Genomic DNA, 26,215 nt, shown 5'->3' on the forward strand with positions numbered 1-26,215 from the left:
CCAGACTGTTAAGGACGTTTTGCAATGCTTTACTGCTGAAACGAGAAATCTAATATGCTTATCGCCTCCGCTCTTGCCAGGTCGATTCGTCTTTAATGATAAATCGCCGCCCGCCGAATAAATCAATAGCGACAAGATTTTTGGTTAAAACCTTTTATTTGCAAAAGAAAAAGTTTTGAAAAAGAAAAATTTAGAAAATTTTGCAAAATGATCAACAGCAATAAAAGCTTAGTAAGGTCCCTGGCTACAGCTTATGCGTAAGAATGCTTGCCAAGATACGAAAACTACAAAATGATCAAGCTAAAATATACACGCACAAATCAGACAAAAACAATTAAAACGTGTTAAAATGAGCTACAAAGTAAAACCTGAACAAAACATAAGTGTGAGTGTCACGGGATTATTTTTATGCACCCGTTTTATAGCCATCGTATTGTTTTTTTGCACCACTCTTATATTTTGATTTGGTTAAATGTGTGGGTCAGCTCCTGTTTTTATTCGCGTTGTGTCTTTTGTGTGCATGCTTGTCAGGTTTTAGGTTTGCTCACGTGCTGCTGTATTTTACTTATTTATTTGTGCACGTGTTTTTGGTCGACCTTTTGTGACGTCTCACATCGCGGTCCCTAGGGCTTAATTGGTGTTTAGCGTTCCACGTTGATTTTCTCATTACGTGGAATTTGTTTTGGTGTGGTTTTGCGCTCGACTGGGGGAGCGTTGGGCAGTCTACGTTTTAACTTTGTAGTGAAAAGATGGATGTTTTTACCTAAGATATGCGATTAAAAGTTAAGAAAGCAAAAAGAGCTAAGTGACTAGCTGTAAAGCGGGAAGGTTCCTGGCTGAGAAAAAGTTTGGTTACATGAGGTCATTGGTAATTTTATCACACTGTCTTTGTTGAAGTAAACGAGGAAAATAATTGTGATATAAGATGTCGGAATGCTGTCTAAACCGTGCATCAATACTTAACATAATAAATAAATAAATACATACTTACCGGCAATCGAAGTCTATCCATCAAGACACAATCATGCAACGATAATAATTACATAATCCAGGATAAAACCGTTTTGTAAAACTAGTTTCATTTCACCGAAGGTTTGGCACGGTACTTGACACACTAGAAAAATTATAAAATGCTCGCGGCACACTTACAAGTTACAAGAGAAGAAAAGTTGCTTCAAAAAAATTTTCACGTATTAATGCGATGGATGTGGTTATTGGATCAATATGTGCTTATTTATCAGCTATTGAAGCAGTTAGAGCGCTTTTAAGTCGCGTTTGCTTGTCTGCATGCCTTATTTTAAATATTTATACAGTTTTTTTCCAAAATTCCAAAAAGATTCGCGACACACCTGAGAATCTGTGGTGGCACACAGTTTGGGAATCATTGCCTCTGGAGCAATATAGCTAGTTCTAACACTTCAAACAGCATATTGAATATATCTGTATATATAGACACGTTCAGTCTGTTATCATAAAACATGCCCTATACTTACACATAGCTTGGACGTAAAAGATAAACAACTATAAATAACATGCAAACAGCATGTTTTTCAGCGAACAAATGAGTTAGCAACACCACTATACGGATCAAACTTTACAAAGGCAAGGATAACAGGATATCTTTCTATACGAAATCTACAGTAACTAAAAGTGAAACCAGCAAGCTCTTTACTATGCATGGATTGAACACTCTCTCTTTATCTGACTTTGGTCAATGTCCTTCGGCAAATTACGGTTCGCTGATTTCAGGTTTCATCTCATTTTGAGTTTTTGAATTATATGTTTCTGGCTGTTCTTCGTCGTTATATTCGACATTTCGATGTTTTATTGGCACCTTAGCAGATAGATGCACTGGTGTAAAACACAGAAACGCTATAACTAGATCACACGTAGTAAGTAAGACTATAAGTAGTTTTCCTCAGGAAGTGATGACGACGAAAGAACGGAAATGATATTTCGTTTGCATCAAAGAAAATGCACAACGTCACCACGTTGCAGAATTGCTTAGCTTGGACACTGTCAAATACAACTAACCGTCCATTAGAATGACGAAATACAAGTTGCTCAAGGACCCCTCAGGACAGACACTTTATCGACGTTCTGGTATAAGCCGTACTAATAATAACATCAGTCTAATCTATGTACATTATAGGCCTACACTGTATAGTAGCACGTGCTGAAAGAAAGCGCTTCGTTCATTTTCATAGCAAGTGAGACAGACGTCACAGAACTATGGTTGAATTTGCTTCAAAAATTGTTCTGGTTACAGGTATATAACCTCTATTTTGAAAGGTTATGAAAGATTTTATTAAGATTAGAGCATATACGTGATTCCTAAGTATTTTAATGAAAAAAGAACGTTGTCTATATCAATTTTCGTCATAATATTGGACAAATGGAAATGCAGGCTAAGTTAGTTTTAGCGTCATTTACATACTGTACATAGAACAACCTGTAATCAAGTGCTAAAACCGCAATGCAGAATTACTGGAAAAGTGGTATTGCAATAAATTGACCTACACGTTGCAATAAACACTGGAAGCGTATGATTGAACATAATTTAACTACATGATAAAACCTATAAAGTATAAGATATACTTGAAGTAGCTTGCGTATCACTGCTTCCTTTTTGCATTACATAGGTGCAGCAAGTGGTGTTGGGGCCGGAACTGCCAAAGCTTTCGCGAAGCATGGAACACGTTTGTGCCTTGTGGACCGTGACGAAGAAAACCTTGCAAAGACTGAGACTGAATGTAAAAATGTTGGAGCAGAGAAGGTAAGGAAGAAGCATTTACGAAACTAGCTATCGAAGATGTAACAAGCTTTGCCTAACTAAACTAAAATTATATAGGCAAAATAAGCCGACTTCACTTTTATGAAAGAAACAGTTGCAAACAAAATTCGTATAGGCCTATTCAGTTAAATGGGAATAGTATCAAGTTTTTTTAAAATAGCTATAAGCTACCACGTTTCAATCGCACTACTTGCATTGTAGTTTGCAATATCACTGTTACAACAAGCATCACTTTAAATCCTATGTAGGTCCAGCATTGAATTCACACATATTAAAAGATTGCATGAAGACTATTAGTGATCCCAGTAAACAAAATTAAACATTTCAGCTGTTATTTGAGAAAACAGGTTCTTGCCATTGTCGCCGACCTTACAAAAGATGAAGATTTGAAAAGAGTTATGCAGAAAACCATCGAAGAGTTTTCTGAGCTTAACATCCTTCTTAATATTGCCGGGATATGCTTGAATGCGCCCATAGAAATCGTAAGAACTTAAGTTTGGTTGAAACGTGATCCATTAAGTTTTAAAGCGCTGATAAGCAGAAAGTTAGATTAACTTAATTCTGAATTAAACTATATACGTCATATGAGCTGAATGTGACTGATCAGCAGCAGTAGGCTATAATGCTACAGTATTGCACGTTACTGTTGTTGAGGGATTGCCTTTTTTAAAACGATTTAGAATAATTCCAGGCCAATAAAATCTGTAATCAATCAAAATATTTACCGTTTTCATAAATTGCTAATAACCAATGTAAAACAGATAAAACATAAATAAATAAATAAAATAAATAAAGCCTACAAATAAAATAGGCACTAACCTCCAGCCGGTATAGCTCAGTGGGCTACTTTACAGCAAGTGCAAAGGTGACGTTGTCAATCGGATATTTAGTTAATTCAATTTTCGGTATAACACTCATATACAATATAGCTTTCTTCTGACAGGCCAGTTTCAAAGATTTCGACGATACCTACAACATTAATGTAAGGGCACCTCTATTTCTGACTCAACTTGCTATACCATATCTGGAGAAGACGAAGGGTAAACAATTTAGTACTTATCGCTTTCCGGGTTATTTGTGGTCCTAAACTGACTTGAAATTGAGATTGAGCTCTTTAAAATGTGTGATCTGCCATCGTTTTCAGGGAGTATCGTCAATATTTCAAGCATTGCGAGCAAGGAATATGCCGACGCATCTCAGATGATTTACTGCATGAGCAAGTCTTCTGTTGATCACTTCACAAAAATTGCCGCCTTGGGTAAAACAACATTAAACTGAAGCAGATATCATGCTTGAACTTTTGGCTTATAGCTTTACCTAAAGCTATTTGAAACTGCTATATTGCTGTATTCATGTTTTTTTTCTCCAGAACTAGCCAAGAAAGGAATAAGAGTAAACGCAGTCAAGTGAGTGACCAATATCATTTTTATCGGATCCTGGCGACAGATTCAATCACATACATATTCCTTTCAGCCCAGCGTTTATGAAGACGAATATATTCCAAAGTTGGCTCAACAGCGCCGACGATGCTGAAGAATTGGTGCAAGGACGTGCCAAACTCGTCCCCCTGGGCAGGAAGAACGTCAAGGTTGATGATGTCATAAATGCAATTATGTTTTTGGCTTCAGACCGTGCAAAAATGATCACGGGAACATGTTTGTTTGTCGATGGTGCGCGCCACTTGACAGGAATATGAATGCCTGGCGTGACCATATTTTTGGTCATTGGTGTAACATGATTGAGAAGTTTATCTGTATTGTATCAACTGTGTGCTTATCTGTATGCATTAGAATTGGTGTAAATATATTATTTGCAATTTACATCTTATCATTTCGGACGTAACATGACGTCAGATGCGGGTTGAGCTATCACCCATCATACTTTGGGATTTGGTTAAGGAATCTTTTGGGTGCAAGAAAAGGGATCAATCCTTAAATCACTTCCTGGTCGAAAAAAGGCTATATCATGTCTGATCTGTTATGGACGCTTTTGCCCCTTTTAATAATCACAAAAGAACTCCATAATTCTACGTATTATGAAGTGTAAAAAGTTGACTTTACATCGTTTGAGAGCACATATATTTCAAAAAAAGTATTTTACGATAAGAAACTTAGTTTACAGTTATTAACAAGTTTACAAAATAACAGATTCACGCGTCAAGACGTATCACAATGTTAATTACGGATTTTATAACATATAGATTAAATCGATTTCATTCACAAATTTGCTTTGGTGCTTTTCACCGCCTTGATAAGAATATGCAATAACGGAATTTGGGCATTGGCAAATATTCTTTCACCAGTCTTCTCATCCTGGACTTGGAAATTCCTTCAGGGGTCGTGTGTGTTATGTGGCTGTTTCCAATAATATAACCCAAAATTTGAAGTTCAAGAACAGACGATATTGTTTTGTCGTCATTTAGGGTGAAATTCTTACGTCGGATAGTCTCCAAAAAGGCCTTCACATTTGTGTCATGTTCTTCTTTGCTACGCCCCGCAACTGTGACGTTGTCTAGATAAGGAAAGGTGTCCTTTAAATCTGCTTCTTTTACGAGCTGAAACATTTTTCTTCGAAAAGCAGCTATTCCATTTTTCACGCCAAACGGAATTCGATTAAATTCATAAATTTGCTGTTGGCTTCAAAACCTGTGTACTGATTCTTTGCTTGCAATTTGGTGATACGCGCTACGTAAATCAAACGTCGAAACACCTTGTAACTTGCCAGTTCATTGCCCATGTCTTCTATACGCGGCAAGAGAAAGGCGTCTAATTCAGTGTAAAGATTAATGGTTCGCGAATAATCTACGCGCATTCGCTTCTTCGGCGATTTGCTTCTTCCTCGAACAACAACCACTTGAGCTCGCCGTAGTGAAAAACTGGGCCGATTGATTCCTTCTTTCAACAGTTTCTCGATGCTTCCTTGAATGAAAACACGATTTTCCTGACTAAACCGACGAGACTTCGCGGCAATGGGTTTAACATCTGGAAGAAGGTTTGCGAGTAACGATTCTTCCTCTCGATCGGCTGCTATTAGCACACATCTGCACTGGTTAGACATCACAAGCTCTGAAAGTTCCTCATTAAACTCAATGATCAAACGTCTGTGTTGACTTTGAAAGTCCAAGCCAAGTATAATGTCACAGCATAACTTCTCAAGAACGTTCAATCTTACGGATGGGTAATTGTGATCTTCTATGCAAATACCTGCCAAACAGAATCCAAACGATTTGACTTTCACGACAGACGATGCCGTTTGGACGTGGTGGCTGGAAGGATAAATTTTTTACTTGAGCTCTTTGCAAACAAAAGGGTTCCGTAATACCTGATTTTACTGAGCCCCGGGGAATGCGTCAGAGATTGTGCATAACGAGGGAAAGAGTGCAGCCCAATGTGACATTCCAGAAGGTTTCTTGTGAGTGGAGTTTCAATATTTAGAGCGGCATACGCGTGTAAAATGCTCCTTTTTGTTGCATGAATAACAACTGACTCCCGGGCAGGGCAACCTTTTCGATTACGGAAAGGCCCCCAAAAAAGGATTGTGACTTAGACATGGATCCCAAGACCTCTGAGTTCTGATCAGAATCTGAATCACTTGCTTAAGCTCCAGATGATGAGATGCTTGCTACAACGCCATGTTGAGGTAAATATGCTGCAGAGGCTTCCTGAGCCATTCTAAGCGAGTTAGCAATATTGAAAGCAGCTTCTAAGGTAAATTCATTGTTTTCTATAACAATCGTTGACGTGCATGGTACAATGACATACCTTTTATGAAGGCATCACGGACAAGTTCCTTTCTATATTCTTCAGCAGTGACATCGGGCAATGAACAATCCTTGCTTATAACGTGCAATGCTTGCAAAAACTCACTTAAAGATTCATTATTTCTTGTGACTAACAGATGCCGTGCAAAGATGATATTTTGTGACTTGATGTATATGCTTTTAAGTTTAGCAGTTGCAGATTCAACAGTAGAGCAATCCTCACATACTCATAGACCTCCAAACTAATATAAGCGACAAGAGTAATCACTTTATCCGGTGGAGCAACTTTTTGAACAGTTGCGACTTCGTTGCAAGTTTCCAGAAAACTTGCAAAAACCCTCAGCCTGTGCTTAAGCTGTTTTGCTGCTTTCGACGAGTTAGGATCTGCGTCAAACCTTGGCGGTTTCAAAATCTCGTTTAACGCAGTTAACATAATCCGTCATACAATGTAAGTTTGTTTAATTGAAGTGTATAATAATTAATAACACTTTTTAAACTTAAACAAACTTATAACGGAGATAACCTATAATGAAAGATCAAGTAATAAACATATAACAAAATATTTGTACATCCAAAAGAACAAAGTTGGGGCCACTACAACAGGATAGACGACAGGTCGAGATAGCGACGGACCAGACCAACACATTTAAGGTCGCGATAACGCTCAAAACCACAAAAGTAAAAGGTGCGCTCTACGTGCAATCAATGTGCCCGAGGCGCACCATCAAAACCCTACATTTTTTCCACAAACACGATTACATAATGATTCACATCTACTGTAGTTTGTACTTTTTTATTTTTGTTTTTAGGATCAATTTGGTATAGCATTACTTTCTAATTTTATTCCGATTTTTAAATTGGTGTTTTGATTTGTTTCTTCCAAAAGCATTTGTGCAAACAAACTGATAAATTAGTGATGTTGAATCAGTGCCGCTTATCTCGAAAACGAGCAGGAATTACGAGACAAAGTGCAAACAAAATCATATCTTTCTTCTTTTTGATCGTCGTTGTAAACTCAGATTCATCGTATAAGCAAATTCTAATGTTTTTTTTTGCTGGGTCTCGTAGTCTCGTAGTCAAGCTTCATTATCTAAATCGAGACCGTAACGGAAAAGCTATTTATCCTGAAAATCGAGGCAAAACGCGATAATAATATTTTATGATGATGATGATGATGATAATTTATGCAACGATAAACCGTTGCCATTTACTTCACCAAGTTTTTTCACTATGGCAGGTTCAAATAAATACATTCCTCGCCCTACAATCACTTGTTGGTCTATCCCACGACCGTGACTGAAAGCACGAGATACACATTCGCACAAAATCACTGCGCGTCCATCTCGTGACGTCATATAAAAACATAATAGCAAATATAAGAACTTGCTTTGAACAGGAATTTATTAATCAAAAAGTTTATTTGTTTTTCTAGGTGAAAGTATGATGGAGGTGGAAAGAGTATGAAGGTGAAGTTTTTGAAGTAAATAAAAATTAGACGTCGCCGCACCATTTTTAATTACGAAATTTAAAGTCACGAAAATATTCTTCAAGAATGTAAACTCACTATAACCTATAATATTTTCGATCTTAAATTATCTAAAGTTCTGTACATAAACTTTCGGTGAACTGAAACTAGTTTAATAAAAAGTGTTTAATATGGATTGTTAATCGTTGTATTATTTTGTCTTGATGGATAGACCTCGATTGCCGGTAAGTATGTTTTTATTTATTATCTCTATTGTTTCACCAGATATAATAAGACTTACAGTTTTGACAGTTTTCCACCATCTTATATCACAATTGTTTTCCTCGTTCATTTCAACAAAGACAGTGTGATAAAATTATCAATGACCTCGCACTGATGTTTTTTTCAGGTTTTACTTTGTAGCTCATTATAACACGTTTTAGTTGTTTTTGTCTGATTTGTGCGTGTATATTTTAGCTTGATCACTTTGAAGATTTCGTTTCTTGGAAAGCATTCTTACGCATAAGTTGTAGCCAGCGACCTTATGTATGCCTTTTGTGATGTTATAATCATTAAACTCGTTTTCGTTTTGCAAATAAAAGGTTTAACCAAAAATCTTGTCTCTATTGATTTATTCGGTGCGTGGCGATTCATCGTTAAAGACGAATCGACCTGGCAAGAACGGAAGCGATAAGCATATTAGAGTTCTCGTTGCAGCAATAAAATGTTGCAAAACGTTCGAAACAGTCTGGTGTTTGTTGTAATTTAACGTGGTGAAAATTTTCTTCTGGGAGTTTATGTTTACTTATATTTTTTCGTATATACCTTCAATCCACTTTATACGTTATAGTGGTTATACGAAGGCATGAGTACATATCAAACGTGAAATCTTCACCAATCATGTTGTGACGTTGTGAACGAAAAAAATATTGAACGATAAACATTACCCATTTATCGAACATTGTTTAAGGTTTCACACATTTGACCAAATTTGTACTTATGCATGTTGTCGTTGATTACCTGTGTTGTATCATCATCTTAAATAACTGGTTCTTTTAAGCTACTTCATAGGTTTGGAATAGAATTAAAAAGTGTGACAAGATGGAATCGGTGATGCGGTTGTTAACTTTACACTGCGCGTTGAAACAACAAAACAATAGTTTGCGTTTTCTACTATATACATTTTTAATACATATATAAAAATATACGTTTTCTTACATTACTAACATCAAGTATAGCAGTCAAAAACATTTGGAAAAATTATGTCTTGCCCATCCAATAACCACGGGTCAGAGTGTTCATAACTTGGCTGTGTGACAGCGGCATTACTGCAACTTGGCATCGACCCCTCCTGCATTTGGGGTAAGTTGTAAGAGTTACTGTTGGAGTATGCCATAGTGTTGCCACTTGCATTGTTAAGTACACATGGAACGTGATCAGGCTCGTAGATATTCGTCTGTGCAGGAGCTGGAGGAGCAGAATGGTAACTGGTAGTGGGTTCATTATTTACAGCATTGTAACTGCCATTAACATAGCTCTCTGCAACTTCTGGAACGATGTGGCCGTAAGCTTGAGGAGGGCAGACCTTTGGCTGATTATAATTCTGGCCAGGAGCCGGTTGATGACCGTTATGCTGCTGTGCTCCAAAGTGGCTAGTTAAGCCATTGGTGAAACGTTCAGCGCAATTCCATGACACCACCGGTTGCTGGTGCATTTCCTGGCTACTGTAGCTGTTGTTTACATCGCCATTGGGAACCTCCGTTCTATAAGAAACTGGGGCAGATGTAATGTTTATACCTTTGTTAACTTTCTTTTTGACCACTGATTTTTTTCTACGAGGCCGATATTTGTAATTGGGGTGTCGTTTCATTAGTTCTTCAGCCAGTCGTTTCGACTCCTGATTGTGAGGGCGCTTTTCTGGTTCGGAAAGTTTCCTCCATTTTACCCCTAAATGTTTGGATATTTCTGCGTTGTGCATTTTTGGGTGTTCTTCTGCCATTTTCCGGCGCTCTTTCTGAGACCAAACCTAGGGAAAGGATAAAAGATATGACCACAATTTCGACATTTTATTGGGGTTGTGATGTTAACATATCATACTAAAATAAAATGATAAAATTAATTGAAAACACCACAACCGCTGCAAATGAAACGAAATGGCAACTAAACATTTTTTTGATATAGATTTAGGGAAATATGTAATACATTAATGTGCTGTACATTGTTGTTAAGAATCTTTTTGTAGGTTTTTCATTAAACGCAAAAAGAGTTATAAACCGAACCGGGAATGTTTATCTTCATTACGTTATCTGGAAAACGTTTTGCCAAAAGTACTCAGATACTTCATCTTTTTGTTTATCAGTAAACTCAAATCATATTTATTTGATTCGATGAAATAAAACATAACCACGAACAGTCTGATATTACTCTACAAGGAAAATACAAGTTGGGAAAATATATTTGTGTGCATATCTATGCGCGATGTTAAATGTATTTAGTGAAATGTTTAAAAATTATGACAGTTTCGTCAGGCACCTTCGCAATTTTTCCCCTTGTTTATAAGCATATGTAATAATAAATTATTACTGCTGTAACGAAAGTAGTAAATATTAGACATGAAAGATGTTGTAGTATGGAGATCACATTTTGTACTAACAGATAAATACAAATACAATTGAGTGAAATAAACGTGAAATTAAACTTTCCTTGGTGTAATTTGTTACATAACGTTATGGACGACATTAGACCTGGAGGCGTAGCGGTTAATACATCTGGATCTTTATAGATGCTACCTGGGTTCCATACCCATATTCGTCAACGCTGTAATATCTTTGAGCAAGGTAGGAACGACGCTTGTTCTCGTTCAGGTTTAAAATCGAGTATCAGATATTCAGATAAAGTTGTTCACGAAACGCTGTATGTATGCATAGACTACGCGTTTCCAGCAGTATTGGATGAGTACGTTTAAAAATTAATTTGCAAGCTTGGTTGGGATTTCTAAATTTACGGTTCTGTTTGCGGCGAAATCACACTGTCGGTTTAAAATAATGGCCCATGACAAGGATGGGCATTAGCTGTAAATTATTTACATTACATAACTATAGGCCTATTGGATTATATAGGAAAGAAATTAAAAAGTCTTTATTTACTTACCATAAATGCATTCATCGGCCTTTTGATTCGCTGTTTGTGTTGTTGTTGTCGCTGCGTTGTTGCTGTCGGGGCTTGTCCTAACCTGACGTTATTTTCTGGATGACGACCCTGATTCGGGATGTAGTTAGAACCCCAGGGAAGATTGGGATACATTATTTAGCAACAGAAATATATTGATAGAATTAAAATGTTTGAAACCTGCTATTATCAACTGCAATCGTTTTGTTAAAAATAACGAACCCAAAACACAACGATAAATTTAACCTACAGAAGTTCAAGCGGAAGAAAGCTTAAACATAGCCTGTCACTATATTATAATTTACAAATTTATCAAATTCCTTGGAAAATACCGTACAATTGAATATAAACATAAACAGATCTATTTTGTTAGTCCTGCCTGGACAATTATACTAAAATTGGTATAAAACCTGTATTAAAACTCTACAAATATTTTCTATTGATTAATTTAACAATAAAACTTAACAATAGCTGTAACAGTGTAGTTTAACAGCAGTCAATTGATTGTATGCCTTTCACAATCCTACGAAAGTCCACTAACTCATAATTCCAAAACAATACATCGCCGTTGTTCACTGCGTTCAATTCACCCGAACAATAACGGGCAACTGAATGAACATTTTCTCTCTACACTGCTTTTTTCATTGCAGGTTTGTCGAAAATCATTGGATCCCGTCGCTGCCTTTTTCCCACGTGTTGGCGAGTTTGCGTGGCCAGCTAGACTTCTAAAATCAGGAAATTTACGACCATGGAAAACAATATCGCCGATGTTGGAAGATAACACCGGATGGCTTTTGTTCGTGGAGCGTCTTTCGAAGCCACAGATAAGAGACAATAGCGCACCTTGCGTTCTGTTTACCCTTTACCAGTTTAGCTGTAGGCTTATAGGCCTACATATTCAGTGTCCCGCAGATATAACTGTTGAGACATATATTGCAAGCCAGCTGCAAATTCAAGTTGGCTGTTCTGGTTTTATGCCCCCTTGGTTGTTAGTAATGACAAAGTTTACTTGCAAAATTTTTACTATTGCTTGATTCGCCGTATTTCTCTAAACCAAGTTTGATACAAACAATGAAATTTAACTTTTACATTAAAACATAAAGTTTACGATTTGGTTTTAACTTCCCAGTCTAGAAAATGTAACATGTTTTCTATGTTTTGACACATTAAAGAGTTTTGAAATCAGTAAAACATATTTCATCATATTTGAAATTCAGATCATGGCTCCACAATCATTCACAACAAGTAGCCATAATGCCTCTTTCTTTTTGGCTTTCACTGATAGGAGCCTATACATGATGTACTGTACTTCTCCGAAGGATAAATGCGTTGAATAAAAGGATTAAACCGATTAATTGGAGAAAGAATCAACTTTTGCACGTGTTGCTTTTGTTTTTAAAATGTTTTTGAAATCTAAAGTATGTAGCTCTTTACTTTATTATCTTAAGGCCACTTCACATCCAGCTACACATACAGGTGTTGAAGCAATGCTGTTCAACTAAACACAGGACATATTTAAGAAACATTTCGTTTCCACAGATCTTTCCTGTGGCATAGTGTTTTCACAACAGCTATGCAGGAAAAAATAGATGGTAACAAACAGAACTAGACACAAGTTTCTAAAACGCGGAAATAAAAACGAACGATATCAATAAGGTTTGGTGCAACTTTTAGTAACGACAGATAAGGTTGGCGTAAGGTCTGGTGCATGCAAAGTTTGATCAATATTTCCTTCAAAAAGATGTGTGTAATTCTTTTATACCTCCTGTTTGTTTAATACTGGGCTTGCTTCTTTTATTAACAACACTTCATGAAAACAGTGTTGCAATCATTTTTACATTTTTATAATATGAAAACGTTTGGTGTATCACGTTCTTAATTATGCATTTTGTGCTTTTGTAAATGCGGAAATAGTCTTAGGAATATGTGGCAAGGTCTGTGTATGCATTTACAATAAATATTATATGGTAATACTTTATGATGCAAAAATATATTAGAGACAATGATGTGTATATACAGTTTACCTTTGTGTAAGTTGTGTACGTTTGAGTTCAGTACTTTTGATAGGTCTCTTAGTGAGCAAATGAATTATTCTTTAAGCAGATTAGTATTCGTTTTTTTCAGCTTTATTGAGAAAAATTAACCTTTTACTTGCATTATACGACTTCATAGTAATATAAGGATGAAGTTGCCACATGAACACAGCCAAGAGACGCCCATGTCACTGTTAAAGTAACCGATTAAGTCATTTTCCCACCGTCGGATGTAACGGCAAAAAGAAAATCTGGATTAATTCCTGGAGCTGAAAAATGGGTCCTCAGCACGAGTACGGTCGGATAAAGCAGCGATGTGACCCCAATTTGGACAAAGAGTTTTGCTCGGAAGACCGTGTATCAAAAGTAGTTCAATTCACGGCGGGATACAGCATATTGCTCCACCTTGGGTATTTCTTTTGCAAGGAAAATGTTTTTATTTAATTATATGTCCACAGCTGTTACAAAAGATCTTGATCCAAACTGCCCCAATCAAGCCAAGCTGCACAAATCATTAAGTAATGGCTTTTTTCGTAACTCGAGCAATGTAATATACTGTATATGTGTTGGACTATAATCTTTTACAAAATGCTGGGCAAAGATCAGAGACTGATTGGAAGTTTACGATAGAACGTAGTATGTTCAAAGAGCATTTTGTCTTGTTTATTTTAGTGAAAAATCTCTTCACGTGCATCGGCGGTTTTATTGTAAAGTGCTTTCTTCAGCAACAATGAACTTAGAATTTTTGTCCCTAAATCTATTTATTTGAACGAAATTTCACGTTTCGTCGTGTTAACGTACAAACAAACAAAGAAAAAAGTCATGATATCCTGACTATAAATTTTCTTTCATAAAGCTATTGGAAAAGGGTAGTAGAAGCAAAACTAGTCAATGGTTGCGCATTGTAACTTGACGACAACAAAACGATGTTGAAGGCTTGAAACCTGTTTGAATTGACCGACATGCGCGGTTAAAAAGATAGAGATTTTGTTCTCCGCGGTGATTTGAAAGTGACCTTATAATCGCGCGTTGTTTCTTACGTATGAGAGAAAACTGCAAATACTCTAACACGCGAAGACAAGAAATTTTTTGTAGAAAAGAAATTAATCTTCGCTGTTTTAATATCTTTAAATTTAACTGCGAGAATCAGAAGTTGTTTTCACCGCCCATTCACAGGTGTCCAAAGATAGGCAAAACAACAAGACGATGTTTGATTAAATCGATTAAAGCGCTATTTTAGGAAACATTACTAAAATATGATCAGGAGATAAAATAAGATATTATTTTCCATTGTCCACGTAAGTGTTCTTTTAATTAATGTTGTCCATTTTCAAACAATCGAGAAATCTTTAATTAGCGCCTTCGGGGTCTCGGCACCCAGCATTTACCAAAAACCTGTTTTATGTCAACGTCCAGACAATGGCCGCTAAACAATGAATCGTCTGCGACTTTATCGTAGGCAATTAAACCGTAACTATATAACTACTGGGCATAGGGAACACCTAATAATGAAGGTGTCCTGAAATACAGCTAATTTATCGGCGATAAATACTTTTCAAAAAAATATATGTTGCTTTATCCCTCTTAAAATACCGAAATGGCAAAACGGTTGCTTATATCAATATGAAATAACACTGCCTTTAAAAATACAAACTATAACAAAACCATCCAATCTCCATGTAGAAGTAAAATGATATCAAGGGAGCCAATGGACTCGGATCGTTTAACAAAATGCATTAAGTCGGCTTCTTTCGTTTCCTTAGAAGTCCGGCATCGACCAGATCGACTATATTTCTACCAGGTGCCGGAATGAATGATGTCGTACGCCAGTGCTGCTGGTTTGGCAAAAATTATGACTGACGAACATTCGATTAAAAATTGCACTTGATACTGTTTTGAGTTTTGCTTGTTTTGTATTTTTTGGTTCAAGAGCGGGTAGATGATTGTGCCGAGATGCAATGCCACAAGTTCGGTGAAGAATTCCAAATTTGCTCAATAACAAGCATTGAATCATCTCATTTTTCGTCTTAAGCGCGCTGGCACTAACAAAAATCAAGCCAGCTGAAACTAATAACTGTATAATAAAATAACATTATAGAAACACATTCTGGTTGCGTCACAGTTTTGGAGCAACAATTTAAACGGGATGCCATATTTTTTCAAACTTCTTACATAAAATAACGCTTTTCAATTCAAACAGCAGAATAATTTTTCCCTTTATAGTGCTATTATCACATGTAGCCCATAATAGTATGGCAGGTAGCAAATGAAACGGAAAAAACGGCAAAATGTTTGTACAGGTTGAATATAAGAAGTACTTTCCCTTGCATATTAGGTATTCGCAATCACCTACGTATATTAGAGTATTAGAATACATAAAACTGTAGCGATGGACATGCTTCCATTATCTCAGTTGCTTTTCATTTAAAATCTTAAATATAAGGTCTACTACGATTATTTGGTGTTGTATACTTGGTTTATATAAATTATATTTAGTCTATGGAGTTTAAGTAATCTAGCGCATTTCTGAAATAATTTTGGTATGTTTGAGTTTTTTGAAGAAATTTCAGCTTTTACAAAAATTACAAGATTGGTTTCACATAAATTAATTTGTATTTATCTTAAAGTGTTAAAGTTCGTTTCGATTCTGTCTATTTTATAAATTATATTTTATATTTTTTCATATTTTTTCAATTAATATTGATTTAAACGAATTCATTTAAATTAATATAAATTGTGTAATGTAGATGTTTAAACCATCTTGAACTGGTATATGTTCGAGAAAGATATTAAAGCCCATTGCCATATGTTTAAAGTTTTTCATATTCCGTCCCACCAACCTCGTTATTTAGTATAGGTTGTTGTGTTAGTGACCTTATTCTCAATATTGCCCACAAACGTTTGTAGAGTCAATCGTATACATGAATAAAACCGGTTTTGCTTTACAGTCAGTTTACTAATTTTTCGAACGAGTCTGAGATTGGAACGGTGTAAATACTGCTGCACGATTTTGATCCATACTTCAGTTTGCATGATAACTACTAGTTTTTATTTTGAAATGTATTAAGCGTTCCATTATATACACAATAAATATTTATTGCTAGCTTCAAACTCTTTTATCTTTTAAAGAACCGCTTATACTTTTAGATGGCAATAATACATTCAAACATTTATTCTACGATTGGTATTATCATGGTATCGGGTTTGGAACCAGTATAATCGACGACAACGACAAAAAAATTCAAATTAATTTTATAGTAAGGTTTAAAAACGAAAAGGCTTAATTTGCATTTGCAGCTGGTTTACAAAGCTGCCCGCAATTATATCCATGCGATACTTAATTCGAAAGCTTGCGGCTAACGTTATAACTGATAAAGAGTCAACAGAATGCGAAGTGTGCTATTGTCTTTTATCTGTGTCATTTCGAAGGAGCTCCATGCATAGGAGCTATCCTTTGTTCTTTAATAGCGGGTTACCAGCGGCTCTTTTTCGCATTTTAACGGTCGCCTGATTTCCTCTATTTCCAAGTTAGAACTAGGCGAGCAGCCAGTACCATAGTGACAGGACAGGACGTTAAAGTAAAGTTTTTTATGAATAGGTAAGGGTCAGTCTAATAAAAGTAGTGTCACATTAGGAACTTCATTTGCAGTTTTCCCGTTCGTTGTTTCATATTGAAAATGTTTTGTAGAATTGTGATGATTTAAACTGACTAATGAATTGTTATTGCTAAACAATCAATTTAAAATTGTTAATCCATATTGTTATAGATATACTTGGTTAGGGTCAAAACTGATTTAATGTACCAAACTTTAGTAATTAATACAACTACAGCGGGGATTATCATAATACTATTTTATTACACACAAAATGATTGACATGTTTCGGATATTTTAAAATTCTATGTACATAGTAAAGTTTAGTGGTTTAGTGGAGTGAAATTATTGCTTAATATACAGACGAGAAAAATAAAACAAAAATTGACGTCATTTGTATTTGTTACAGATATTGCGACGAGTGACACATTTTACTGGACTTAAATTTTTTTGACTAATATTTAATATTGGTAAGTATGTATATATCACTAAGCTATATGGTATATAAGTACATCAGTACTTTAATTAAGTCATTAGTATGAAAGCGAATAATCCTCTTTTCGGAAAAATATTTATTTTATAAAAAGTCTCTTTTTTATAGTTATATAAATCTATTTGTCTATGTGGGTGTAATTTGTTGAAAAAGTTTGAAGGAAAATGTATACATGTTGCATAGCACAAAAAAATCAAGAAAATTAATTTAAGATTTTTTTGCCAGTAGAAGATTTTACGATTTTAACCAATTCTATGAGCAAGTACTTAGAATCTATACACGAGTTGGGTTGTTAAGCTATTTGCTGCCTGAGCTTGTTTAAGTTTATTTATTTACCATCGTTTTTTGAGGTCGTTATGTTAACAGGAAAATTATATTTTTCACAGGTTTAAAAGATAAATTTTTTTTAGAAATATCTATCTGTTGCTACAGTGGTAAAAGATGTATAACAATCATGCCTCCGGTTCTAACTTCAACCCGAACCATGGCCTTCATCCAGCAAATAATGAAAGAGTTGTACAAACACAACCGCGAATCAAAAGGCCGATGAATGCTTTTATGGTGAGAAAATAAAGATTTCTTATAATTTATTTTCTACATGTAATCCTGTATATTTCCTATGTAAATATATAATGTAAGTATTTCACCACTAATGCCCATCCTTGTCATGGATCATTATTTTAAACCGATAAGGTGATTTTGCCGCAAAGAAATGTTATTTCTCTCATTAAATTCTCATTCTGCAAATAGATTTTTTAAAGCATTGCTCAAAGCGCATAGTCCATGACTCTATGCATAGATATACCGTTTCAAGAACAATTTTAACGGAAAATGTGATGCTCGAATTTTAAAATGAACAGGAGCAAGCGTCGTTCATATTTTGCTCGAGTGTATTACAGCGATAAAGCAACTGGGTATCGAATCCAGGTCGCATAATTGCGATCCAGATGTAGTAACTGATAGGCTACGCTAGGCTAGGCTAGGCCGCCATGTACAGTGTCATCAATAACTTTATGTTTAAAATAAATCACTCCAATGACTACTTAAACTAAAAGTGAAAATCGGTTTTCGTCATTTTCCGTCATACACTCATTTCATTCCATTGTGTTTTTATTTTTCTTATTACTATTTTTCAATAATCTACAACATCTTTCATGTCTAGTTCCCATACGTATAGTCTCAATTTATAACTTCCGCCTATCAGACTGTTTCTCGTTATGTTTTATTCCATCCCATCGCAGTAACATGATTTAAGATAGCTGATGAATAGAAATGATTGATGAAGTATATCAATATTTTTTGGTACTTCGTTTCCCATATAACGTAGGAAAAATAAACATTGTCGGTTCGGTTTAAAAAACACTCGGAAATTAATCAAAAAAAAACTAAAACGATTCTTAGTGATACGGCAATTTTTAGTGTTATTTAGTTCCCTAAGTTTATGCCAAGAAAATGTCTCGTCGCCATCTTGTTTGCATTGAGGCAGTTGTGGTTCTTTTGATTATATTTTCCGAAACGTATAAGCGATCATGGAATCGTCAAGTATCACCTTAGGGAACTAAAAAGATGAACATGCTCGTTGTTTTTTACCAATCGTTGAATTTACTAGAAAGTTTATGCTATTAATGTGCCCGTTGCAGCAGTGTTGACAGTCTTGGTTGAAGGCGGCATTGTCCCATATGCGAACGCCCATACAATGTGGACCAAACACTGAAACACCTGCCACCCAGTTACAAACGATTAAACTGGTAATGAACAATTAAAAGATCACTTTCTCTCAAACTTACTCATAACTACCTAAACGACGATGTAGAATGTTCAAAACGAGGTTTATTTCATTGCGCTTTAGGTAAGTTTTGAACAGCAGCAGCAAAGTCTTAAATTTTGAACCTTGAATGAATCCTATTGTGTCTTTTTTCAGGTTTGGTCTCGCGAAGAAAGACGGAAAATATCCCAAAAAAACCCGAAAATGCACAATTCGGAAATATCTAAACGACTAGGGGCAAAATGGAAAAAGCTTTCCGCAGCTGAAAAACGTCCCTACGTTGAGGAGGCGAAACGCCTGCGAGAACAACATATGAAAAAACACCCAGGGTATAAATATCGGCCTCGGAGAAAGAAGCCAGTTTCTATGAAGAAAGTTAACAATCCAATTAACGCTTCTGGGCCGGGATATTACACACAGGCAGTTCCCTCTTGCGGCACATACAACCCCTGGAATGGTTACTACAGTCATGAATCGCAAACCAGGATGACGGCATACAGTAATGGACACAGTAATGCAAATACCCCGATTGGCAACTTTGGCGTATCTTTGCCTAATGGACCGGAACAAGCTCCTGGATCGAGTTATATCAACCATGATGTTGCAGCTCCTAGACCGAATCATATTAACCAAGCTGTTTCAGTTAGTGGATCCAGCTATATTTACCAGACTGATCCAAATACATATTTACCTAATGCTGCAAATGTAAACTCTTCGACATATACTGACGTGAATATTCATAACGGACATCAAATGCCGATGCCGGAACAGTCGATGCAAAATTGTAATGCTGGTGCTGTCCCACACACCAGTTATGAAAGCCATAACCAGGTTTTATGTAATACCGAAAAATAGAAATCAGGATAAATGTACTGTTGTTAACAAGAAGAGTATTGACAAAAACAAATCATTTTTGAAGTTTTACGCAGTGTTATCATCTCAAATGTTTGGCATCCAGCATGAAGTTAAGAAGCAAATTAATGTTTTGTCCTTAGCCTGATTCATTTTATTGGTAAACATAGCTTCATTTACAATTTAAGGTAGAATGCTGTTTTCTTTGTACTAGTTTTCTTGTCTTTGTCTTTGAAATATATGGCAAATAATGTGACAAGTATAAACTACATATTTAATCATTGACCAAAGCAAAATATTAAACATCATTTTTTTCGCAACAGTTATTCGTCATTTCTTTCTTCAATTTTGCGACAAATTTTGTGACATTTCCTGACAATAAAATCAAAGATTCCATGATTTGAACGTTGTTGAAGAACGCTGGTCTACCATGAAAACAAATCATATAAAAAACTACCAAAAGCTTTAAGCATAGTTTAATGATGTAGCAACTTCAAAGTATACATGCATTGTACAAATATAAATACATATAACAAAACAAATATATATATATATATAACATATATAAATATATATAACAAATATAAGCATATATATACAGCGTTGTACAAATATAAACTAAAATTAAGAGTACTATCACGCCGACAGCTGCATATTTTCGGATAGGCGGGCACACGTTGAAGAGAAGACACAACTAAGAAACAGCAGTGAAGTTAACATAAGCTAAGTCAGTTAGATTAAGAAAACAACGATTAAAATAAATGACTGATGAGCAAGGATAATGTTTACGGTTGAATCAGTTTCCATTCATACAGTCGACCGGTGGCCACCTGTCATGCTAAGATAAATATACATTCTATACACGGTGTTCTGGCATATCTGGAGGAAATAGGGTGTTATGGTTTCCGAAAAGAACCGTGGGTTCGAATTCCACTTCTGACAGTAAGTTTGGAAATTTTTAATTAATACAAATGCAAATTTTTTATCGGATTGAATCGAAATTGAATCGGATGGCAAAATTGAACATTGAGAAAATTACGTCTTAGTTCAACAACAGTCCGATCAAGTAACTTTTTTAGCTTTTCCAAGTTGGATTGTTTATTAAAGCGTGAAAATGTAACGGTTTTGGTGTGAGTTTATCTCTGTGGCGCAATGGAATAGCGCGCTGGACTCCTAATCCAGAGGTTCCGGGTTCGAGTCCCGGCAGGGATGATTGGCTTAACATTTTTAAAATCTTATCACTTAACTGTACATATTTTTATCCTAAATTGAGCTAACCGTTAACATCATCCTTTACATCTTGCATAAAGTAAATCTTGAATGAAACAATCTGGCCTGGTTCGTTGTATTTATCCTGGATTAAACGTCGTTGCATGCATCTGTGAAATTTACACAGCCACGAGAAAAAGCAACTGTGATATTAGTTTTAAATTAAGCCTTTTCCTGGTTTTGTGGTAAGTATTCTAAAAAGGGAGATCCATGAAAAGCATCGAAGTCAGGATGGCCGAGTGGTCTAAGGCGCCAGACTCAAGCAGAGGCTAAGTCGCTTTGAGCGTCTCTAGGGAGTTCTGGTCTCCGAATGGAGGCGTGGGTTCGAATCCCACTTCTGATATTGTCTTTGGAAAGTTTTACTTCACATTTATGCTAACTTTGTGTCGGATTGCATTGAAGTGGATAGTAAAATTGAACATTGAGAAACTTATGTCTTAGTTCAACAACAGTTCGATTAAATCATAATTTTAATATTCTAGGCTGGATTGTTTATTAAAGTTTGAAAATGTAAAAGGTTGGTATGTGTTTGTCTCTGTTGCACAATGGATTAGCGCGCTGGACTTCTAATCCAGAGGTTCCGGATTCGAGTCCCGGCAGGGATGATTGGCTTATTATTTTTTAAAGCTCAACACTTAACTGTACAAGTTTTCATCCAAAATTGAGCAAACCGTTAACATCATCGTCTCAGTCTTGTATGAAGTAAATGTTCATTGAAACAATCTGGCCTGGTTCATTGTGTTTATCCTCGATTAAACATCGTTGCATGCATCTGTGAAATTTGCACAGCCTCGAGGGAAAACAACCGTGATATTAATTCCAAATTAAGCCTTTTCCTTGTTTTGTGGTAAGTATTTTAACAACGGAGATCCAAGGAAAACATCGAAGTCAGGATGGCCGACTGGTCTAAGGAGCCAGACTCAAGCAGAGGCTTAGTCGCTTTGAGCGGCTCTAGGGTGTTCTGGTCTCCGAATGGAGGCGTGGGTTCGAATCCCATTTCTGACATTACCTTTGGAAACTTTTACTTCACATATATGCTAACTTTGTGTCGAATTGCATTGAAGTGGATAGTAAAATTGAACATTGAGAAACTTATGTCTTAGTTCAACAACAGTTCGATTAAATCATATTTTTAATATTCTAGGCTGGATTGTTTATTAAAGCGTGAAAAAGTAAAAGGTTGGTATGTGTTTGTCTCTGTGGCGCAATGGATTAGCGCGCTGGACTTCTAATCCAGAGGTTCCGGGTTCGAGTCCCGGCAGGGATGATTGGCTTATTATTTTTTAAAGCTCATCACTTAACTGTACAAGTTTTCATCCAAAATTGAGCAAACCGTTAACATCATTGTCTCAGTCTTGTATGAAGTAAATCTTCAATGAAACAATCTGGCCTGGTTCATTGTGTTTATCCTCGATTAAACATCGTTGCATGCATCTGTGAACCACTGCCACGAGGAAAAACCAACCGTGATATTAATTCCAAATTAAGCCTTTTGCTTGTTTTGTGGTAAGTATTTTAACAACGGAGATCAATAGAAAACATCGAAGTCAGGATGGCCGAGTGGTCTAAGGCGCCAGACTCAAGCAGAGGCTTAGTCGCTTTGAGCGGCTCTAGGGTGTTCTGGTCTCCGAATGGAGGCGTGGGTTCGAATCCCACTTCTGACATTACCTTTGGAAACTTTTACTTCACATATATGCTAACTTTGTGTCGGATTGCATTGAAGTGGATAATAAAATTGAACATTGAGAAACTTATGTCTTAGTTCAACAACAGTTCGATTAAATCATATTTTTAATATTCTAGCCTGGATTGTTTTTTAAAGCGTAAAAATGTAAAAGGTTTGTATGTGTTTGTCTCTGTGGCGCAATGGATTAGCGCGCTGGACTTCTAATCCAGAGGTCCCGGGTTCGAGTCCCGGCAGGGATGATTGACTTATTATTTTTTAAAGCTCAACACTTAACAGTACAAATTTTCATCCAAAATTGAGCAAACCGTTAACATCATCGTCTCAGTCTTGTATGAAGTAAATCTTCATTGAAACAATCTGGCCTGGTTCATTGTGTTTATCCTCGATTAAACATCGTTGCATGCATCTGTGAAATTTACACAGCCTCGTGGGAAAACAACCGTGATATTAATTCCAAATTAAGCCTTTCCTTCTTTTGTGGTAAGTATTTTAACAACGGAGATACATAGAAAACATCGAAGTCAGGATGGCCGAGTGGTCTAAGGCGCCAGACTCAAGCAGAGGCTTAGTCGCTTTGAGCGGCTCTAGGGTGTTCTGGTCTCCGAATGGAGGCGTGGGTTCGAATCCCACTTCTGACATTACCTTTGGAAACTTTTACTTCACATATATGCTAACTTTGTGTCGGATTGCATTGAAGTGGATAATAAAATTGAACATTGAGAAACTTATGTCTTAGTTCAACAACAGTTCGATTAAATCATATTTTCAATATTCTAGCCTGGATTGTTTTTTAAAGCGTGAAAAAGTAAAAGGTTGGTATGTGTTTGTCTCTGTGGCGCAATGGATTAGCGCGCTGGACTTCTAATCCAGAGGTCCCGGGTTCGAGTCCCGGCAGGGATGATAAGCTTAAAACTTTTTAAAGCTCATCACTTAATTGTACAAGTTTTTATCCAAAATTGCGCAAACCGTTAACATCATTGTCTCAGTCTTGTATGAAGTAAATCTTCAATGAAATAATCTAGCCTGGTTCATTGTGTTTATCCTCGATTAAACATCCTTGCATGCATCTGTGAATCACTGCCACTGCCACGAGGAAAAACCAACCGTGATATTAATGCCAAATTAAGCCTTTTCCTTGTTTTGTGGTAAGTATTTTAACAAAGGAGATCAATAGAAAACATCGAAGTCAGGATGGCCGAGTGGTCTAAGGCGCCAGACTCAAGCAGAGGCTTAGTCGCTTTGTGCGGCTCTAGGGTGTTCTGGTCTCCGAATGGAGGCGTGGGTTCGAATCCCACTTCTGACATTACCTTTGGAAACTTTTACTTCACATATATGCTAACTTTGTGTCGGATTGCATTGAAGTGGATAGTAAAATTGAACATTGAGAAACTTATGTCTTAGTTCAACAACAGTTCGATTAAATCATATTTTTAATATTCTAGGCAGGATTGTTTATTAAAGTGTGAAAATGTAAAAGGTTGGTATGTGTTTGTCTCTGTGGCGCAATGGATTAGCGCGCTGGACTTCTAATCCAGAGGTTCCGGGTTCGAGTCCCGGCAGGGTTGATTGGCTTAATACTTTTTAAAGCTCATCACTTAATTGTACAAGTTTTCATCCAAAATTGAGCAAACCGTTAACATCATCGTCTCAGTCTTGTATGAAGTAAATCTTCAATGAAACAATCTGGCCTGGTTTATTGTGTTTATCCTCGATTAAACATCGTTGCATGCATTTGTGAAATTTACACAGCCTCGAGGCAAAACAACCGTGATATTAATGCCAAATTAAGCCTTTTCCTTCTTTTGTGGTAAGTATTTTAACAACGGAGATCAATAGAAAACATCGAAGTCAGGTTGGCCGAGTGGTCTAAGGCGCCACACTCAAGCAGAGGCTTAGTCGCTTTGTGCGGCTCTAGTTTGTTCTGGTCTCCGAATGGAGGCGTGGGTTCGAATCCCACTTCTGACATTACCTTTGGAAATTTTTACTTCACATATATGCTAACTTTGTGTCGGATTGCATTGAAGTGGATAGTAAAATTGAACATTGAAAAACTTATGTCTTAGTTTAACAACAGTTCGATTAAATCATATTTTTAATATTCTAGGCTGGATTGTTTATTAAAGCGTGAAAATGTAAAAGGTTTGTATGTGTTTGTCTCTGTGGCGCAATGGATTAGCGCGCTGGACTTCTAATCCAGAGGTTCCGGGTTCGAGTCCCGGCAGGGATGATTGGCTTAATATTTTTTAAAGCTCAACACTTAACTGTACAAGTTTTCATCCAAAATTGCGCAAACCGTTAACATCATCGTCTCAGTCTTGTATGAAGTAAATCTTCAATGAAACAATCTGGCCTGGTTCATTGTGTTTATCCTCGATTAAACATCTTTGCATGCATCTGTGAATCACTGCCACTGCCACGAGGAAAAACCAACCGTGATATTAATGCCAAATTAAGCCTTTTCCTTCTTTTGTGGTAAGTATTTTAACAACGGAGATACATAGAAAACATCGAAGTCAGGATGGCCGAGTGGTCTAAAGCGCCAGACTCAAGCAGAGGCTTAGTCGCTTTGTGCGGCTCTAGGGTGTTCTGGTCTCCGAATGGAGGCGTGGGTTCGAATCCCACTTCTGACATTACCTTTGGAAACTTTTACTTTACATATATGCTAACTTTGTGTCGGATTGCATTGAAGTGGATAGTAAAATTGAACATTGAGAAACTTATGTCTTAGTTCAACAACAGTTCGATTAAATCATATTTTTAATATTCTAGCCTGGATTGTTTATTAAAGCGTGAAAAAGTAAAAGGTTGGTATGTGTTTGTCTCTGTGGCGCAATGGATTAGCGCGCTGGACTTCTAATCCAGAGGTTCCGGGTTCGAGTCCCGGCAGGGATGATTGGCTTATTATTTTTTAAAGCTCATCACTTAACTGTACAAGTTTTCATCCAAAATTGAGCAAACCGTTAACATCATCGTCTCAGTCTTGTATGAAGTAAATGTTCATTGAAACAATCTGGCCTGGTTCATTGTGTTTATCCTCGATTAAACATTGTTGCATGCATCTGTGAAATTTACACAGCCTCGTGGGAAAACAACCGTGATATTAATTCCAAATTAAGCCTTTCCTTGTTTTGTGGTAAGTATTTTAACAACGGAGATCAATAGAAAACATCGAAGTCAGGATGGCGGAGTGGTCTAAGGCGCCAGACTCAAGCAGAGGCTTAGTCGCTTTGAGCGGCTCTAGGGTGTTCTGGTCTCCGAATGGAGGCGTGGGTTCGAATCCCACTTCTGACATTACCTTTGGAAACTTTTACTTCACATATATGCTAACTTTGTGTC

The 26,215-nt window shown here is 36.5% G+C and overlaps 3 protein-coding genes and 15 non-coding genes across 20 annotated transcripts; 17 read left to right on the forward strand and 1 right to left on the reverse strand.

Moving 5' to 3' along the window:
• Positions 1 to 1,792: 1,792 nt before the first annotated feature.
• LOC143465318 (3-oxoacyl-[acyl-carrier-protein] reductase FabG-like) lies at positions 1,793 to 4,989 on the forward strand. Of its 2 annotated transcripts, XM_076963543.1 has the most exons (7): positions 1,805 to 2,269; positions 2,643 to 2,776; positions 3,142 to 3,276; positions 3,738 to 3,834; positions 3,939 to 4,052; positions 4,164 to 4,200; positions 4,268 to 4,988. In XM_076963543.1, the coding sequence occupies exons 1-7, from the start codon at positions 2,233 to 2,235 to the stop codon at positions 4,488 to 4,490; spliced, it is 777 nt and encodes a 258-aa protein (XP_076819658.1). In that variant the 5' UTR covers positions 1,805 to 2,232; the 3' UTR covers positions 4,491 to 4,988. The 2 variants fall into 2 exon arrangements, with proteins under 2 accessions (XP_076819659.1, XP_076819658.1); XM_076963544.1 differs by lacking the exon at positions 3,142 to 3,276 and having other exon boundaries at positions 1,793 to 2,269; positions 4,268 to 4,989.
• Positions 4,990 to 9,247: 4,258 nt separating this feature from the next.
• Positions 9,248 to 11,512, reverse strand: LOC143466209 (uncharacterized). The gene is made up of 2 exons (XM_076964845.1): positions 11,170 to 11,512; positions 9,248 to 10,045 (listed from the first exon to the last, which is right to left on the reverse strand). Exons 1-2 carry the CDS (start codon positions 11,320 to 11,322, stop codon positions 9,248 to 9,250), a joined length of 951 nt encoding a protein of 316 aa, XP_076820960.1. The 5' UTR covers positions 11,323 to 11,512.
• A 5,242-nt stretch (positions 11,513 to 16,754) lies between these two features.
• Positions 16,755 to 20,322, forward strand: LOC143465438 (uncharacterized). 2 transcript variants are annotated; one of them, XM_076963727.1, is made up of 4 exons: positions 16,755 to 16,818; positions 17,223 to 17,283; positions 17,717 to 17,867; positions 19,228 to 20,322. In XM_076963727.1, the coding sequence occupies exons 3-4, from the start codon at positions 17,748 to 17,750 to the stop codon at positions 19,924 to 19,926; spliced, it is 819 nt and encodes a 272-aa protein (XP_076819842.1). In that variant the 5' UTR covers positions 16,755 to 16,818; positions 17,223 to 17,283; positions 17,717 to 17,747; the 3' UTR covers positions 19,927 to 20,322. The 2 variants fall into 2 exon arrangements, with proteins under 2 accessions (XP_076819842.1, XP_076819843.1); XM_076963728.1 differs by lacking the exon at positions 16,755 to 16,818 and having other exon boundaries at positions 16,842 to 17,283; positions 17,693 to 17,867.
• A 739-nt stretch (positions 20,323 to 21,061) lies between these two features.
• On the forward strand, positions 21,062 to 21,135 carry Trnar-ccu (transfer RNA arginine (anticodon CCU)). Its single transcript has one exon. It is a non-coding gene; the product is annotated as a tRNA-Arg (tRNA).
• Positions 21,136 to 21,417: 282 nt separating this feature from the next.
• On the forward strand, positions 21,418 to 21,535 carry Trnal-caa (transfer RNA leucine (anticodon CAA)). The gene is made up of 2 exons: positions 21,418 to 21,455; positions 21,490 to 21,535. It is a non-coding gene; the product is annotated as a tRNA-Leu (tRNA).
• A 188-nt stretch (positions 21,536 to 21,723) lies between these two features.
• Positions 21,724 to 21,797, forward strand: Trnar-ucu (transfer RNA arginine (anticodon UCU)). The gene has a single exon. It is a non-coding gene; the product is annotated as a tRNA-Arg (tRNA).
• A 588-nt stretch (positions 21,798 to 22,385) lies between these two features.
• Positions 22,386 to 22,459, forward strand: Trnar-ucu (transfer RNA arginine (anticodon UCU)). The gene has a single exon. It is a non-coding gene; the product is annotated as a tRNA-Arg (tRNA).
• Positions 22,460 to 22,738: 279 nt separating this feature from the next.
• Positions 22,739 to 22,856, forward strand: Trnal-caa (transfer RNA leucine (anticodon CAA)). The gene is made up of 2 exons: positions 22,739 to 22,776; positions 22,811 to 22,856. It is a non-coding gene; the product is annotated as a tRNA-Leu (tRNA).
• Positions 22,857 to 23,044: 188 nt separating this feature from the next.
• Positions 23,045 to 23,118, forward strand: Trnar-ucu (transfer RNA arginine (anticodon UCU)). The gene has a single exon. It is a non-coding gene; the product is annotated as a tRNA-Arg (tRNA).
• Positions 23,119 to 23,399: 281 nt separating this feature from the next.
• Positions 23,400 to 23,517, forward strand: Trnal-caa (transfer RNA leucine (anticodon CAA)). Its single transcript has 2 exons — positions 23,400 to 23,437; positions 23,472 to 23,517. It is a non-coding gene; the product is annotated as a tRNA-Leu (tRNA).
• A 188-nt stretch (positions 23,518 to 23,705) lies between these two features.
• On the forward strand, positions 23,706 to 23,779 carry Trnar-ucu (transfer RNA arginine (anticodon UCU)). Its single transcript has one exon. It is a non-coding gene; the product is annotated as a tRNA-Arg (tRNA).
• Positions 23,780 to 24,064: 285 nt separating this feature from the next.
• Positions 24,065 to 24,182, forward strand: Trnal-caa (transfer RNA leucine (anticodon CAA)). The gene is made up of 2 exons: positions 24,065 to 24,102; positions 24,137 to 24,182. It is a non-coding gene; the product is annotated as a tRNA-Leu (tRNA).
• A 188-nt stretch (positions 24,183 to 24,370) lies between these two features.
• On the forward strand, positions 24,371 to 24,444 carry Trnar-ucu (transfer RNA arginine (anticodon UCU)). The gene has a single exon. It is a non-coding gene; the product is annotated as a tRNA-Arg (tRNA).
• A 282-nt stretch (positions 24,445 to 24,726) lies between these two features.
• On the forward strand, positions 24,727 to 24,844 carry Trnal-caa (transfer RNA leucine (anticodon CAA)). Its single transcript has 2 exons — positions 24,727 to 24,764; positions 24,799 to 24,844. It is a non-coding gene; the product is annotated as a tRNA-Leu (tRNA).
• Positions 24,845 to 25,032: 188 nt separating this feature from the next.
• On the forward strand, positions 25,033 to 25,106 carry Trnar-ucu (transfer RNA arginine (anticodon UCU)). The gene has a single exon. It is a non-coding gene; the product is annotated as a tRNA-Arg (tRNA).
• Positions 25,107 to 25,391: 285 nt separating this feature from the next.
• Trnal-caa (transfer RNA leucine (anticodon CAA)) lies at positions 25,392 to 25,509 on the forward strand. The gene is made up of 2 exons: positions 25,392 to 25,429; positions 25,464 to 25,509. It is a non-coding gene; the product is annotated as a tRNA-Leu (tRNA).
• Positions 25,510 to 25,697: 188 nt separating this feature from the next.
• Positions 25,698 to 25,771, forward strand: Trnar-ucu (transfer RNA arginine (anticodon UCU)). The gene has a single exon. It is a non-coding gene; the product is annotated as a tRNA-Arg (tRNA).
• Positions 25,772 to 26,052: 281 nt separating this feature from the next.
• On the forward strand, positions 26,053 to 26,170 carry Trnal-caa (transfer RNA leucine (anticodon CAA)). The gene is made up of 2 exons: positions 26,053 to 26,090; positions 26,125 to 26,170. It is a non-coding gene; the product is annotated as a tRNA-Leu (tRNA).
• Positions 26,171 to 26,215: the final 45 nt, after the last annotated feature.

This window comes from Clavelina lepadiformis, chromosome 7 (genome assembly GCF_947623445.1).
Source record: "Clavelina lepadiformis chromosome 7, kaClaLepa1.1, whole genome shotgun sequence".
NCBI lineage: Eukaryota > Metazoa > Chordata > Ascidiacea > Aplousobranchia > Clavelinidae > Clavelina > Clavelina lepadiformis.

Coding starts and splice junctions, on each gene's coding strand:
- LOC143465318 (XM_076963543.1), top strand. CDS start 2,233: ATGGTTGAATTTGCTTCAAAAATTGTTCTGGTTACAG. Junction 3,277..3,737: donor TGAATGCGCCCATAGAAATC/GTAAGAACTTAA, acceptor TTCTTCTGACAG/GCCAGTTTCAAAGATTTCGA. Junction 3,835..3,938: donor ATATCTGGAGAAGACGAAGG/GTAAACAATTTA, acceptor CATCGTTTTCAG/GGAGTATCGTCAATATTTCA.
- LOC143466209 (XM_076964845.1), bottom strand. CDS start 11,322: ATGTATCCCAATCTTCCCTGGGGTTCTAACTACATCCCGAATCAGGGT. Junction 10,046..11,169: donor GGCCGATGAATGCATTTATG/GTAAGTAAATAA, acceptor TCCTTTCCCTAG/GTTTGGTCTCAGAAAGAGCG.
- LOC143465438 (XM_076963727.1), top strand. CDS start 17,748: ATGTATAACAATCATGCCTCCGGTTCTAACTTCAACCCGAACCATGGC. Junction 17,868..19,227: donor GGCCGATGAATGCTTTTATG/GTGAGAAAATAA, acceptor GTCTTTTTTCAG/GTTTGGTCTCGCGAAGAAAG.